Below are 16,654 nucleotides of genomic sequence, written 5' to 3' on the forward strand. Positions count from 1 at the left end.
GAAAAACGGAGTTTAAATATATTTGGCTATGGTGTATGTAAACTTCCGACTTCAACTGTATGTACAAATGGATGATACCTCCCAAGCAGTGAATAAAACCCCCTTGGTTCTATGAGGAGAGATGGAAAGAGAGATGGAAAGAGAGATGGGCTGTCAGAAAGGAGGAAGGGAGTGACAAAACAGGAACAGGAAGCCCGTTGTCAGCAGAGTGAGAGAGGGAGGGGTGTGAGGTCATGTGGGGAAATAAACACACAGTCTCCTCACACTGTCACACAGATTGAACGAAGTGATAAGGAACGCCAGAAGTGTGTGGACAATATCTACAGTATGATGCTGATTATCTAAGGATCAGAGCCTATATTGGACATGGATTGGAAATTCTTGATTTCCATTCTCCTGATCATCTCAAACTATGTGTCAGGTAATGAAAGCTTTAATAATTTATTCAAAATTGCTGGTTAACGCTGTTTAGTTCTCACAATAGACTCTCTAAATGTAAGAACATTATATAAACAGCATATATAATTAAATATATATATATACAGTATACTGTATATATAAAATGGCTCTACTTTACTGTTATTTTGTCATTGACTGTTTTTTATTGTTACTGAGTAGAAAGTGCACTTAGAAGTGTACATTGTGGTCTAGCTTTCAAAAGTGTTTGAGGTAGCATATTGTACATTTCTCAGTGTGTATGTGTCCTTCCTATCAAAATGGAACATGTTTCAAGACACACATTGATCTAAAAGTGTAATGCCCATATACATAAAATATAAACTAAGTTCGGATTGTTATCGATAATTAAATGATTAGACAATGTTAATCTAGTTAACTTGAGTCAACAGAGAAAATGTGTCGTTCCATTGACATCCTATGATATAGTTATAATTTGACGATGTATCAATAATAACCACAGACAATTAGTAGTAAATAATTGGAATTTTAGAAAATATTGTCATGCGTCAACTGTAAACATTGTGACAGTTCATAGCGAAACTGGTTTAGAAAACCCTGATGAAACGCAGTCCTCTTTCGGAAACCCTCCAACTACTTATTGCTCTTCTGGACACCCAGGCTTCCTATAAATGATTTGTCCTTTCAAAATCTCATAAAAAATGCCTAGAAATTCTTTAACATTTGGAATGTTATAATTGTGACAGGTAAAGACCTACTGAAGCCAGTCAATCCGAAGGTGGATATATGGGACGGGAAAGTAAGGTTTCTCTGGGACCCCCCTGAAGGGGCCCCGCCAGTGGCTCAGTACCAGGTGCAGATGGCCAGGTATACCCCACACTCCTTATTTCCGCCTAATTTACTCATCCCTTCATTCTCAGACCTGTCACTTAGCTACCTCACTTCAGCATGCATCCATCTCGGAGTCCTCCCTATCCATGTCACGCCCTGGCTCTAGGGACTCTTTTAAGTTGAGCCAGGGTGTGTAGAGTTTATGTTTTGTGCTCGTTGTGTCTAGTCTAGTTTTGTATATCTATGTTGGCCAGAGTGGTTCTCAATCAGAGGCAACGAGTATCAGCTGTTGCTGGTTGTCTCTGATTGGGAACCATATTTAGTCAGGTGGTTTTCCCACAGTGTTTGTGGGATCTTGTTCCGTGTTGGTTTGTGTTTTGCACCTGTGGACGTCACGTATCGTTTTGTTCGTGTATCATTTAAAAAATAAGTATGTTCACCTTCCACGCTGCGCCTTGGTCCTCTATATCCGACGTTCGTGACAATCCACTCTATCACCCTTATCCTTTTCAATCATTCATCCATACCACCCTCTCCTCATCTTTGAAGAAAGTATTATATTTCATCTAGCTACTTTCACGTGTCTTTCCTCAGGTATGTCGATAGTAATTGGACCAATGTGACCAGCTGTGACAGGACCCAGCTGGCACATTGTGACCTGTCCTACCTTATCGATGACTTCGTCATGGTCTACAAGTTCCGGGTTCGACTGGTCACCGAGAACAGCATCTCTGCATGGTCACCACGGAAGAAGTTCAACCTCAAAGAAAGTAAGTCAAGTACAGCTAAGTTTTAGTGGCCGAGTTGAATAGGTTTGCTTTCAGAAATTTGCTAATTTCTTTCTAGTTTCTAGTTACACACTGCCAAAACTTGTCCATTGCTTACCTTTCTCCTCTACCGCTGTTCTTCCAGGTAAACTGCAGCATCCCTCCAGTACACTGTTGGCCACCTCCAGTTCAATAACAGTCAGTGTTGACAGGAAGCCATTACTAAAAAAGATCTTTCCATTTGGCCTGACTTACACTATCTACCTACAGGAAAAAGGGCAGGACCACAAGGTAAAGGACAGTAAGACACTGATCATATGTAGTTTAAAAACATACCGGTAACAGTGCTTCTAATGTAATAAAATATATTATGACATGTGATTCATCCTAGTTCATATGTTCATGTTTCTGTATTGACTGACATTTTCATTTATTGGATTGCAGACCATCATTCGGCAATTGAAGGATGAATATGACGAGGATAAGGCAGAGGTTCAGTTCACGTCTCTTCACTGGGGTCAGGAGTACTGTGTCAGCCTCAATGTTGCAGGCAATGGAGGAGAATTCACCAGTGAGGTCTCCCCTGAACAGTGCCTCCTGCTGCCTGAGCAAGGTAATACAACTCAGACTACACAGCTCTACATGGCCATATAAGGCTCAACATACACCAGCCTAATGTCTAGAGTCTTATTAACTGCCTTAAACTCATTCAGCTAAACACATGTTCTGTTTCTCAACAGAGTGGGATATCCTTGCTGTGGTGTCCTTCTCCATCCTAAGTGTGTTGGGGGTACTGGTCATCCTGGCCCTTAGCCTTTGCTGCTTCCTGAGGCATCCTGAGAAAATGCCTGTTGCACTGGTAAGGGTCTTTGAACAATTTCACTAATTCAGAACTGACTATGTCTATCACTTCAGGGAAAGGACACTTCAGGGAAAGGCCAAAAACGCTGTATTCTAAAAGTGCAAAAAAGAAACCAACACAATAGATATAAGTTTCAAGTGTCAGGTTTAATTAGTCATATGTACGGGATACGCATGGTATACATCATTCAACGAAATGCTTACTTGCCGGTTCCTTCTCTACAATGCAACACCGATAAGAAATAATCAAATATAAGAATACGAACATAAAGTAAATGGCTCAGTAGAGAAGTTCAGTGGTGCTTTGTTCTACCACAGTATATTCAATTCCTGCAACCACAGATGGGGAAACATCAGGCTTTTAAGAAGTCTTTATATAAACGGTCTGTTTAACCCTGATTATCTTTTTCAAAACTAAGGGCCTATTGTCATTCTATTTCCTGTTATCAATCACTTCGTCATTCTAGGAGCTAGCTCTTTGGGGATTCATGTGTTTTTTTGTCCTCTTTAACATCAGCAATCCCCAGGCAGCGGCTGGCAGCCTCTCTGTGTGGGAGAGGTCCCAGTGGAGATCGTCACAGACAAAGGCTGGTTCATCAGCACCGCCAGAACTGATGTCATGGTCTGGTTGGCTGACGAGAGGACTACTCCAGCAGGCAAGGAAGAGCAGGAAGAAGGAGAGGACAGAAGAATGAGTCTGGACAGTGGGACTTGCTCTGAATCCCACATTTCTGGGAATGGAAACAGAGGAAGTCCGGCAAGGCAAGAAGACAGTGGCTGTGGAAGCCTGGGAGCACCAGAGAGTGCCGTCAGCAGCAGGAGTGGAACTGGAGAGCCCCCCCTGCTGGATGGGAAGATGAACACAGACATCAGCCTAAAAGAGGACAGTGGGGTGGGGCTGGGCTGCCGGTCAGGGTGTTCTGGGAGTCTACAGGGGGAGGACTGTGGAATCTTGCCTGAGATGGTAATGGTCACAGGGGATGGCTACCGGAGCCAGAGCCCCTCTTCAGTGGACGCCCATGTGTTTGAGACAGAGCAGAGTTTTCAACAAATCTCATGCGAAACAGTTATGGCTGATCCTGCTGTGGGATACAGGTCTGGTCACATGGCATGCGTTTGTTTAGGGACAAGCCAATGTGTTTGGTGCCAGACAAGAAGACACTATGAGAGGAGTGTTGATGGACAGTCTGTAGGTCTGTTTAGTTTTACAGAGCAGCAGCTACACTGCCGCAATCTCACAGGTGACATATGCGAGATGGAATCTACATGCTCCAGCTATAAAAAGAACAATCTCCACATAGAAACAGTGGTAAACTTGGAGGACTCAGTAACCTTTTCCCACCTGCCTACATGCATAGGTGAATCCTTCCCACTCCTGACGGCTTTATCAGATTTGTCCCTACTGGAGGGAGGACTGAACTGCAGCCTGAACACTATGCTTCCTTCTCTGGGTGATTTGGAAGTGAAATCTGATTGACATGGTCCACAAACTGAGGACACTGTGTGAGACACAGAAGGGTTTGTTTAGCACTACAGATTGTGGGGAGTCATGCAATATGTCTATAAACCCTTTGTAAACAGTATGTCTGGAGCCTTGTTTTGAAATACCATGTTTCTTCACTATAGTTAACTCTGAGGAGTCAATTAAAGCAGTCACTGACATTGTCAACTGTTATTGACAAAGCATTTGTATTTGTATTTATTATGGATCCCCATTAGCTGCTGCCACATATCTATAACAAAAAAATCCATGTGACATGTTTGTATAGTGCATATGTTATCTTGTTTGTATGCATGTGTCTATGTTTGTGTTGCTTCACAGTCCCCGCTGTTCCATCTGTTTTTTAAATCTGATTCTATTGCTTGCATGAGTTACTTGATGTGGAATAGAGTTCCATGTAGTCATGGCTCTATGTAGTACTGTGCGCCTCCCATAGTCTGTTCTTGACTTGGGGACTGTGAATAGACCTCTGGTGGCGTGTCTTGTGGGGTATGCATGTGTGCCAGTAGTTCAAACAGACAGCTCGGTGCATTCAACATGTCAATACCTCTGACAAATACAAGTTTTGATGAAGTCCATCTCTCCTCCACTTTGAGCCAGGAGAGATTGACATGCATATTATTAATGTTAGCTCTCTGTGTACATCCAAGGGCCAGCCGTGCTGCCCTGTTTTGAGCCAATTGCAAGTCCCTCTTTGTGGCACCTGACCACACGACTGAACAGTAGTCCAGGTGCGACAAAACTAGGGCCTGTAGGACCTGCCTTGTTGATAGTGCTGTTAAGAATGCAGAGCAGCGCTTTATTATAGACATACTTAGGGTTTAGTACATTTTTTGACCCAAATACAATGCTTTTAGTTTTAGAAATATTTAGGACTAACTTATTCCTTGCCACCCATTCTGAAACTAACTGCAGCTCTTTGTTAAGTGTTGCTGTCATTTCAGTCGCTGTGGTAGCTGACGTGTATGGTGTTGAGTCGTCCGCATACATAGACACACTGGCTTTACTGAAAATTCCTGATACTATCTGGATTATGTTGGGGAGGCTTCCATTAAAGAACACCCTCTGTGTTCTGTTAGACAGGTAACTCTTTATCCACAATATAGCAGGGGTTGTAAAGCCATAACACATACGCTTTTCCAGGAACAGGCTATGATCGATAATGTCAAAAGCTGCACTGAAGTCTAACAAAACAGTGATGTGAGGCAGGCAGAAAACAGAGGTTGAGCTGCTTTTCAAAACAGCAGACAGCTGTTGGCTGTTGCTGTTTGGTGGGTCTTTAGAGATTTGAGCAGGAGATGGGAAACCCCCTTTCTGACACCCCTTCACCCATTTCAACTGACAAGAAGCATTTCACCGGAAGTGAAACAAGTGTGGGAGGAAAAAGAGAGAGAAACTGTTCTGACTGGGTGGATTATAGCGGCAATGCAAAGTTTCCCATTTTACAGATTCTACATGCACTCTGTGAATACAAGTTTTACAAGTTATAATGTTCAGATATTTATCAATGTTGACTCATCTGATGGGTTCACACATACAGTATGTGAATGGGGTTAAACAGACTTACAGTATGTAAATGGGGTTAAACAGACATACAGTATGTGAATTGGGTTAAAGAGACATACAGTATGTGAATGTGGTTATTAAGGCATATATTCTCTGAAAGGGGTTAAACAGACATGCAGTATGTACAGTTGAAGTTGAAGTTTAAATACACCTTAAACAAATACATTTAAACTCAGTTTTTCACAATTCCTGTTTTTCACAATTCCTCTTAACCACTAAGCAGGTAGCTTAGTGGTTAGGAGCGTTGTGCCAGTAACCGAAAGGTCGCTGGTTCTAATCCCCGAGCCGACTAGGTGAAAAATCTGTCGATGTTCCCTTGAGCAAGGCACTTAACCCTAATTGCTCCTGTAAGTCGCTCTGGATAAGAGTGTCTGCTAAATGACTAAAATGTAAATTTCATCCTAGTAAAAATTCCCTGTCTTAGGTCAGTTAGGATCACCACTTTATTGTGAAATTTCAGAATAATAGTAGCGAGAATGATTTATTTCAGCTTTTCTTTCTTTAATCACATTCCCAGTGGGTCAGAAGTTGACATACACTCAATTAGTATTTGGTAGCATTGCCTTTAAATTGTTCAACTTGGGTCAAACATTTCGAGTAGCCTTCCACAAGATTCCCACAATAAGTTGGGTGAATTTTGGCCCATTCCTCCTGACAAAGCTGGTATAACTGAGTCAGGTTTGTAGGCCTCCTTGCTCGCACATACCTTTTCAGTTCTACCCACAAGTTTTCTATAGGACTGAGGTCAGGGCTTTGTGATGGCCACTCCAATACATTGACTTTGTTGTCCTTAAGCCATTTTCCACAACTTTGGAAGTATGCTTGGGGTCATTGTCCATTTGGAAGACCCATTTGCGACCAAGCTTTAACTTCCTGACAGATGTCTTGAGATGTTGCTTCAATATATCCACATAATTTTCCTTCCTCATGATGCCATCTATTTTGTGAAGTGCCCCAGTCCCTCCTGCAGCAAAGCACCCCCACAGCATGATGCTGCCACCCCGTGCTTTACGGTTGGGATGGTGTTCTTCGGCTTGCAAGTTACCCCCTTTTTCCACCAAACATAACGATGGTCATTATGGACAAACAGTTCTATTTTTGTTTCATCAGACCAGAGGACATTTCTCCAAAAAGTACGATCTTTGTCCCCATGTGCAGTTGCAAACCGTAGTCTGGCTTTTTTATGGCGGTTTTGGAGCAGTGGCTTCTTCATTGCTGAGCAACCTTTCAGGTTATGTCGATATAGGACTCGATTTACTGTAGATACTTTTGTACCTGTTTCCTCCAGCATCTTCACAAGGTCCTTTGCTGTTGTTCTGGGATTGATTTGCACTTTTCGCACCAAAGTACGTTAATCTCTAGGAGACAGAATGCATCTCCTTCCTGAGTGGTATGACGGCTGTGTGGTCCCATGGTGTTTATACTTGCATACTATTATTTGTACAGATGAACGTGGTACCTTCAGGCATTTGGAAATTGCTCCCAAGGATGAACCAGACTTGCGGAGATCTACAATTTTTGTTCTGAGGTGTTGGCTGATTTCGTTTGATTTTCCCATGATGTCAAGCAAAGAGGCTCTGAGTTTGAAGGTAGGCCTTGGAATTCATCCATAGGTACACTTCCAATTGACTCAAATGATGTCAATTAGCCTATCAGAAGCTTCTAAAGCCATGACATCATTTTCTGTAATTTTCCAAGCTGTTTAAAGGCACAGTCAACTTAGTGTATGTTGACTTCTGACCCACTGGAATTGTGATACAGTGAATTATAAGTGAAATAATCTGTCTGTAAACAATTGTTGGAAAAAACACTTGTGTCATGCACAAAGTAGATGTCCTAACCAACTTGCCAAAACTATATTTTGTTAACAAGAAATTTGTGGAGTTGTTGAAAAGCGAGTTTTAATGACTCCAACCTAAGTGTATGTAAACTTCCAACTTCAACTGTACACTATGCTAAGTAGCACTCAATCTCTGTATAACATACAGCAGAGAGAAAGTATGAGTCAGTGAAAACGATGAAAAAGGACAGAGAGGGACAGAAAAATAAATGTCCTCCAGCATGACATAGCATAACACAGAGATACAGAAGGGATTCCCACATGCAAAACAATTTGATACTGGGGAAATTCTGAATAAGGTTATCGGTTTCCCAAACTAGATTCTCAACTAGATTAGCGGATACACAGGGGGCAAAATAGATAGCCACTTCCTCTTTCAGTCTCCCCCTAAGTCTCTAACACTACTAATAACGTTTTTATCAGGGGAAGACCTTATCAAATGACAAGCAGTCAACTCCAACTATATTCATTAACCAACATACGGTTTCATGCAATACCATTTATACATTATATCCTAGTTTAATTGAAATAGAACAGATCAGAATAGAGTACAGGTATTTGCACTTTCTCACTAAGTATGACCCCCTAAAAAGACACTGACATTACCAGAATCAACGTAGTTCTCACATGCTGAATATTAACTGTCATTTCACATGTATCAAACACATGGAATTTCATTTCTCTCACACTTTTTTTCCACATACTGTGAACCATAGCCCTGTTGGTACACCTATAGGCCCTATATGTGACCTGTACAGCAGCCATGAGGGTGAGGAGCTATTGTCTGCTCTAAAAAGGAAGTAGAGTTACAAACCTCCTCCTACTGGTATATCACCCATGGCACCATGCCCTGCTCTCAACCCACAGGTCTGTGTCACCTGTTATGGTAAACACACCGCCTTAAACTCTCACCATCACAGGAATATCACTCCGACACGAGCTCAACCACAGATAAAGAAAAACCTACATTTTATTTTGAATGTTAAATGGTTATTTGAAACTCTCACAACACCTCCGTCAGTTTCAATCAATTTCCTGATTGCCATGGGTTTCACAGAAAACAGCAGTGGGAAGGGGGAAATACGCAGATGAAAATACATCATATGGTATCGGGATAGACCATGAGTATGTAAATGTATTGGTGACGTAGTGCAATATTTTCCAAGCAAAGTAGCTGTATATCAGAGACCATCTCCTTCGTCAGAGCAAACTGATGATCTGCCTACTGTGAACATATTAACCCTGATCATCACTAATATAGATCCAGTGTTCCATGGAGTTCTGTATATGTAATGAGCTGGTCGATCTCTGTTCTGTCACACACAGGGGAAAGGCCAAAAGATCTTAGAAGAAGATAGCCAGTCAATAGGGAAATATTAGCAATACAAATTTCAACAACACATACATGGAACCAAGACTTCAACAAAGTATCCTCAATATGTTAATTACTTTACCCACACACAGTCACACCTTTATTTACAAATTAGCGTTATCTGTCATTAACAAATACACTTGATACCAAATCAGAACTGGTACGGAAACACATATCTGAGAGACAGAAACTGTACGTGGGACAAACAAAGGCAACGAATCTGATGTATAAATGATCAAATGGACCTAAAATGAGACTTTAGAGGAATGTTACCTCCAGCTTATAAGAATGCAGATCTGTGGCTTTCTGTGCTTAGCTTGTCGACGAGCAGGCAAGGCACCATTCTCCTTTTCGTCATCATTACTCTTTCCCCCACATCCAACCCCTGAGTCTCACACTTCTCTGTGTTTTCCACTATCAATAGAGACACCCTAACCCACCATTTGTTCTTCATCCAGAGATGCCAAAGTGTGTCAGTTGAATAGTGGTTAGATTTATAATTTTATTTTCTATTATGATAAATGCAAAATGTAGTATTGCAACAAAGTTCAAATCAACTCCCCTGTCTGTGTTAACTCTGTTTGACGTGGGCCGGAAGAGAGAGTGGGTTGTTTGAGTTTTGTGTGGTGAGTTGTGAGTGAGCATTAGAAACTTTGAAATAACTGATATGCTCCATTTTACAAGGGCAATACTTTAAAAAACACGCTCCTCCATTACTCTGCATCACCCTACAGTGACACAAAGGTTATGCTATGTATGTCTAAGATCAACTTTGTTTGTCCACATGAGATGGAAATTTGTGTTCTGCTTTTTAGCCAACCCCTTGATATATATACACACGGTTGGAGAGGTTGGAGCAGAGGGCAGCCGCAGTGCAGCGTCCAATGAACAGTTTAGGGGGTTAAGTTCCAAGTGAAAATTAGCGGTAGTTTTATATTCAAACACATTGTCAGATCAATATCAGAGAGCAAGAGAGGGAGAAAGAAAGAAAGTGAGAAACTGTAATCAACAGAGATGTTCTCCTGTGTGATGCAGGTCCTCTACTTCATACAGCCACTGAAAGAGAAGGGAGGGGGATACTTCTTTAGGCTTACCTTCCTGTGGACACACACATCAGATAATTTAACAAACAACTCAGCTCTCACACACACGCTCACACAGAGGGAGTGCAGTTCTGTAGAGGAATGATTTGCCACCATTACCATCCCCATTAGTAAACTGCTTGTCAACACACTCACGTAAGCACTTTGTCTTTCAGTGATGGCTCTGGAGAGAGAGAGAGAGAGAGAGAGAGAGAGAGAGAGAGAGAGAGAGAGAGAGAGAGAGAGAGAGAGAGAGAGAGAGAGAGAGAGAGAGAGAGAGAGAGAGAGAGAGAGAGAGAGAGAGAGAGAGAGAGAGAGAGAGAGAGAGAGAGAGAGAGAGAGAAATATCCTCTATTGAGAACAGAAACAGATTGTAATCCATGACGACCCACACTGTTAAGAGCTGTGACCCCTGACCCTCTCACCAAACTTCTGTTTTCCACTTCAGAACAAGGAAGTAATGCAAGTGCAGAGCTTTCTAATGGTTTCAATATGGTAAATCCCACATGGTCGTGACATGCTCGTGGAGATGGTCAGAGCCAAACAATCTCATGGAGGAGGTTAAAGATACATTCAATAACAGTACAGTAACGCTTACTCACACACTACTGATCACAAGGTCAATTCAAGGTCATGGATAATTTTTTCCTGACCACCCAAATCATCAACTGCTTTCTTATTGAATTAGTACTAGTTGAGTTGAATGGGTAAATCTATCATTTGCAATGTGCTGAGCATGCACAAACAAACACACACACACACACAAACACACACACAGCCCGCTCTCGTTTAGATCTGGTTGGAATTGACTCCCAAACACAACCATCTTCATAGCTCCCATCAGTGTCAGAGGAGAAACACTGGACAAGTAATACATTAACCACCCAACCTCTTAATTATCTCCACATCAACAACTCTAGATGGGGAAGGACTCGAAGGTGCACTCTGAGTTACACTTCACTAACACTGTTTACTCACTGTACCTCCCAGGAGTCCCTCAAGGTTTCCCCTATTTACTTTTATATGAAGAGTTACATTACCTAGAGTTACATAAGCGTTACATTAACTGACGCTAGGTAAGTGTTTATGTTAGCGTTAGCAGTCACAGACACAACAGCAGCAGCTCAACTAACGGCTGTGTAATCCAGGAGACCTGACAAACAGAGGTAAACCTTCCGTGCTCAAGTGATAAAGAACAATTAGCCTACAATCTGAATCTCTCAGTAAAAGTGCAAAGATGTGTGCTGTGGAAGTTCTCTCTGCTACTCTACCGGTATTACTAAACATGTGTAGAGTTGACAATGCAAAAGCTGTAAATCACCAACAGTATCCAACAATCTTAGAAAACAATGAACTTCAAGTTTTAAGAGTGGCAAAGCTAATGTTGAATATATTGGGCACTTTAGGCTACATACTGTACTAAAGGAAGCAAACACACACCACAGTCAACATTTTAACCATTGTATTCCTTTAGTAGAAGCAGTGGTTTAGTTTTTCTTACCCTCCCTTGCTGAATTGCCAGGCTTTCATTTGCCAGGCTCTCCTCTTCTCCTTTTCGTGAATGTTCTGTCAATCACTTGATTCGTGTTGGCATATCTGTCCTTAATAAATCATTGTCCTTAGATGTTTGGCACCAGAATCATCTCCACTCTCCCTGGTTTTCTGTCATGTGTATGTCAATATACTCCCAGCTCTGCATAGCTAGGATTCCTCTGGAAACTGGTCCATCTTCATTCTTTTAGCTGTTTATTCTCTTTATCACCACATTCAGACATTCTCTCTCCATCGTTCTCTATGTCCTCTCTTTCACTCTCATTATTTTACATCTTCTCGTACTCAGGACAGATTGAATGGGTAAGCAATGGCTCTGGCATTCATTATCATACCATAACAGGTCAGTTCACTTTTATCGGTCATTTACACACATTTTATTAGAATTTTTGGAGCACCACAAATTCACATCACAGATCATCACTGAAACAGAGGTATTGACATGGCAAAAGTCTTGCAGCCATCTTAGAGCCGTGAGTAGCCTTCAGACTTAGACCAGAAACACCTTACCAACTCTAATTTGAACGTTACAATGTGCCTTGCAAATTCCCCATGCATGTATTCTCTCAACATAGTGATATCATCTTCACATATATACGATTTGTCTTAAGGGTAGAGCAGCATTATGTGTTGTTCATTTCCCACTATGTTGACAACAGGCTTCAATGGTCGGCCTGACACTCAGCTCTATATCTGCCACCCGACTCCCAGTCCATGTAAGGGGGACACCTGCTGGCTGATTGTGATACTGCACGTTGTGCACATTCACCACAAATCCTCTCTCAGTTGATTTTCTCCACGTCTGTCTTTCGGAACCTTTGTCACAAACCCAGACTCACCAAACCCATGAAGCTTTCGAGAATCAGCCCCTATGCTGTGTAATCATCACATCCTTCCTTGTGCATGTGAATCACTACTTACAGACAGACACGGCCCAAATGATTGAACAATCCTTGCACAACATCATGGGAAAGAGTTGAAAACATTTAATTCATAGTCTTTCATGTTTATTGCCTTTGTGGAGCTGTATTATCCTTTACAACCACTGTTTGTAACAGCTGTCTCTGCCAATAGGAGCTGCTCAGTTGAGCACAGTGGGAGGATAGATATAGAAAAATGAGTGATAGAAGGGTGAAGAGATGAGCTTGAGACTGAGGGAATGGTTCCCCTCAGGAAGACGTTTAGGCTACATGCTAGTCATCAGAGCATTTCCCCTTCTGGCTCATTTCTGGGTAAGATAGGCATGGTTGCCAGTAAGGAACAGTAGTGATTTACCTCACACCAGGAAGTAGACGTTTTGGTAAGACAATTTGGTAAGTATGACGTACAATAATAATGGAGAAAGGTGGGTTGAAAGACACATGAAACCTAGTTCATATAATGAATGATTTCAATAAACTGGTTCCCGTCAACCACAAAATACACACAATATAGATGACACGCAAAGCCCCAAACCCCATCAGAGCCCAGGAGATATTCAGTGCTTTGAGAAAGTATTCATAACCCTTGATTTATTCCACATTTTGTTGTGTTACAGTCTAAATTCAAAAGGGATTACATCTTTTTTTCTTTCACCCATCTACACACAATACCCCATAATGACAAAGTGAAAACATGTTTTTAAATGTAGTTTGTTTGGGTATCTGAACTTTACATTACTATTTATATTTTGGACAACTTTTACTTTTACTCCATTACATTCCTAAATAAAATAATGTACTTTTTACTCCATATATTTTCCATGTCACCCAAAAGTACTCGTTACATTTTGAATGCTTAGCAGGACAGAAAAATGCTCCAATTCACGCACTTATTAAGAGAACATCCCTGTTCATCCCTCCTGCCTCTGATCTAGCGGACTCACTAAACACAAATACTTCATTTGTAAATTATGTCTGATTGTTGTAGTGTGCCCCTGTCTGTCCGTAAATTTAAAAAACAAGAAAATCGTGCAGTCTGGTTTGCTTAATAGAAGGAATTTGACATGATTGTCACGATCGTCATCTACAGAGGAGGACCAAGGCGCAGCATTGAAGGCGAACATATTTATTTATAGAATGATCACACGATCAAAACAACAAAACGATGACGTGACAGTCAATGGTAATACACAAACCAAATACGAACAAGAAACCACAATGAATGAGTGCCAAACGGCTACCTAAGTATGACTCCCAATCAGAGACAACGGGCTACAGCCGTCTCTGATTGGGAGCCACCCTGGCCAACATAGATCTACAAAACCAGAAAGTGAAACCTAGAACACACATAGACTATACACACCCTGGCTCAACATATTAGAGTCCCCAGAGCCAGGGCGTGACAGTACCCCCCCCTAAAGGCGCGGACTCCGACCGCGCCCACCAAACACCACAGGGGAGGGACCGGGTGGGCACTCCGCTTAGGCGGCGGATCCGGCTCCGGGCCGGATCCCCGCTCCCTCTCCAACCCCCCAAAGTACCCCTGGTCCGGTCTGGCCCCGCTGGCCGGAGCTGGACTGCACACTGGTGGAGCGGATTGCTCTAGCTCCGGCGTGAAGCATCTGACCGGTGCCGGACCAGCCACCGGTGGAACAGGCACGGGCCGTGCCGGACTGACGACGCACACCACTGGCTTGGTGTGGGGAGCAGGAGCGGGCCGAGCCGGGCTGTCGAAGCGCACCACTGACTTGGTGCGGGGAGCAGGAACGGGCCGAGCCGGGCTGACGAAGCGCACCACTGACTTGGTGCGGGGAGCAGGAACGGGCCGAGCCGGGCTGACGAAGCGCACCACTGACTTGGGGCGGGGAGCAGGAACGGGCCGAGCCGGGCTGACGGGCGCACCACTGACTTGGTGCGGGGAGCAGGAACGGGCCGAGCCGGGCTGACGGGCGCACCACTGATTTGGGGCGGGGAGCAGGAACGGGCCGAGCCGGGCTGACGAAGCGCACCACTGACTTGGTGCGGGGAGCAGGAACAGGCCGGACCGTACTGGGGACACACACCACTGGTCCTACGCAGGGATCTGGAATGGGCCGGACCGGACTGGTAACACACCCCAGTACCTCTCGCCGTGCCTCTACACCTTCCACCCCCTCTTCGACCAGTGGCCCCCGTAACCTGGCGGCCTCCTCTGCCAATCCGCTGAGCCGCTCTGCCGCGGTCTCCTGCTGGCCCGTCGTCCACGGCGTTAGCCCCCCCCTAAAAAATTTATGGGCGTCTCTCCTACCCGTGGACCAGGTCTCCATGTCCCTCGCCAGCCTTTCGCCCTTCTGCCACAATGTCAAGCCCTTCTCTTCCTCACTCGGCTTGACCCAGTCGAGGAGGCGAAGGAGATCTGCTAGAGATCTCCCTGGCGATGGCTCCTGTACACGCTGCTTGGTCAAATCTTGGTGGTTTCTTCTGTCACGATCGTCATCTACAGAGGAGGACCAAGGCGCAGCGTTGAAGGCGAACATATTTATTTATAGAATGATCACACGATCAAAACAACAAAACGATGACGTGACAGTCAATGGTAATACACAAACCAAATACGAACAAGAAACCACAATGAATGAGTGCCAAACGGCTACCTAAGTATGACTCCCAATCAGAGACAACGGGCTACAGCCGTCTCTGATTGGGAGCCACCCTGGCCAACATAGATCTACAAAACCAGAAAGTGAAACCTAGAACACACATAGACTATACACACCCTGGCTCAACATATTAGAGTCCCCAGAGCCAGGGCGTGACAATGATTTATACTTTTACTTGGACTTTTGATACTTAAGTATATTATCAATTACATTTACTTTTGATACTTACATATATTTAAAACCAAATACTTTTAGACTGTTGCTCAAGTAATATTTTACTGGGTGACTTTTATTTTTACTTGAGTCATTTTCTATTAAGGTATTTTTACTTTTACTCAAGTATGACAATTGGGTACTTTTTCCACCACTGCAATTAGGTTAGTATTGTGGAGTAACTACAATGTTGTTGATCCATCCTCAGTTTTATCCAATCACAGCCATTAAACTCTGTAACTGTTTTAAAGTCACCATTGGCCTCATGGTGAAATCCCTGAGTGGTTTACTTCCTCTCCTGCAACTGAGTTAGGAAGGAGGCCTGTATCTTTGTAGTGGTGTTAATAACGTCACCATGCTCAAAGGGACATTCAATGTCAGCTTTTTTTTAACCTATCTACTAGTAGGTGCCCTTCATTGCGAGGTGTTAGAAAACCTCCCTGGTCTTTGTGGTTGAATCTGTGTTTGAAATGTACTGCTCGACTGAGGGACCTTACAGATAATTGTATGTCTGGGGTACAGAGATGAGATAGTCATTCAAAAACCATGTTAAACACTATTATTGTCCACACAGTGAGTCCATGCAACTTATTATGTGACTTGTTAAGCCAATTTTTACTTCTACACTTATTTAGGCTTGCCATAACAAAGGGGTTGAAGACTTATTGACTCAATACATTTCAGCTTTTCATATTTATTCATTTGTAAAAAATAATAATGAAAAACAGAATTCCACTTTGACATTATGCAGTATTGTATTTAGGCCAGTGACAAAAAAATATAAATGTAATACATTTTAAATTCTGGCTGTAACACAACAAGATGTGTAAAAAGACTGGTGGTGTGAATACTTTCTGAAGGCACTGTAGACACACAGCATTTACACTTATCAACCATTTACACAGAACTGATAACTGTTGAGTGAGACTACTGAGACTATGTTCCTATCTCTGAGCCCATACATAGTTACTGATTAATAGCGTCGGCATAGAGGTCTGACTGTAGGCTACATAAGCCTACACAGGTGGGTAAAGAGGGAAAGACTAATGTCTTGATATCTTGAGGTGGTAAAGAAAAAGCTTCACAGAGAGTAT

The 16,654-nt window shown here is 42.8% G+C and overlaps 1 protein-coding gene across 1 annotated transcript; it reads left to right on the top strand.

Annotated features, from left to right (window-relative positions):
• The first annotated feature begins 274 nt into the window (after window positions 1–274).
• LOC121568250 lies at window positions 275–4,527 on the top strand. Its single transcript, XM_041878807.1, has 7 exons — window positions 275–421; window positions 1,164–1,284; window positions 1,843–2,018; window positions 2,161–2,306; window positions 2,460–2,628; window positions 2,756–2,874; window positions 3,394–4,527. Exons 1-7 carry the CDS (start codon window positions 367–369, stop codon window positions 4,351–4,353), a joined length of 1,746 nt encoding a protein of 581 aa, XP_041734741.1. The 5' UTR covers window positions 275–366; the 3' UTR covers window positions 4,354–4,527.
• Window positions 4,528–16,654: the final 12,127 nt, after the last annotated feature.

The sequence above is a fragment of the Coregonus clupeaformis genome, chromosome 6, assembly GCF_020615455.1.
Source record: "Coregonus clupeaformis isolate EN_2021a chromosome 6, ASM2061545v1, whole genome shotgun sequence".
NCBI classification, from domain to species: Eukaryota; Metazoa; Chordata; class Actinopteri; order Salmoniformes; family Salmonidae; genus Coregonus; species Coregonus clupeaformis.

What these genes read in the sequence shown, in the direction of transcription:
- LOC121568250 (XM_041878807.1), top strand. Translation starts at nt 367, where the DNA reads ATGGATTGGAAATTCTTGATTTCCATTCTCCTGATCATCTCAAACTAT. An exon ending in CATCTCAAACTATGTGTCAG is followed by an intron (nt 422 to 1,163) that starts GTAATGAAAGCT and finishes TAATTGTGACAG; the next exon opens with GTAAAGACCTACTGAAGCCA. An exon ending in AGAAAATGCCTGTTGCACTG is followed by an intron (nt 2,875 to 3,393) that starts GTAAGGGTCTTT and finishes CTTTAACATCAG; the next exon opens with CAATCCCCAGGCAGCGGCTG.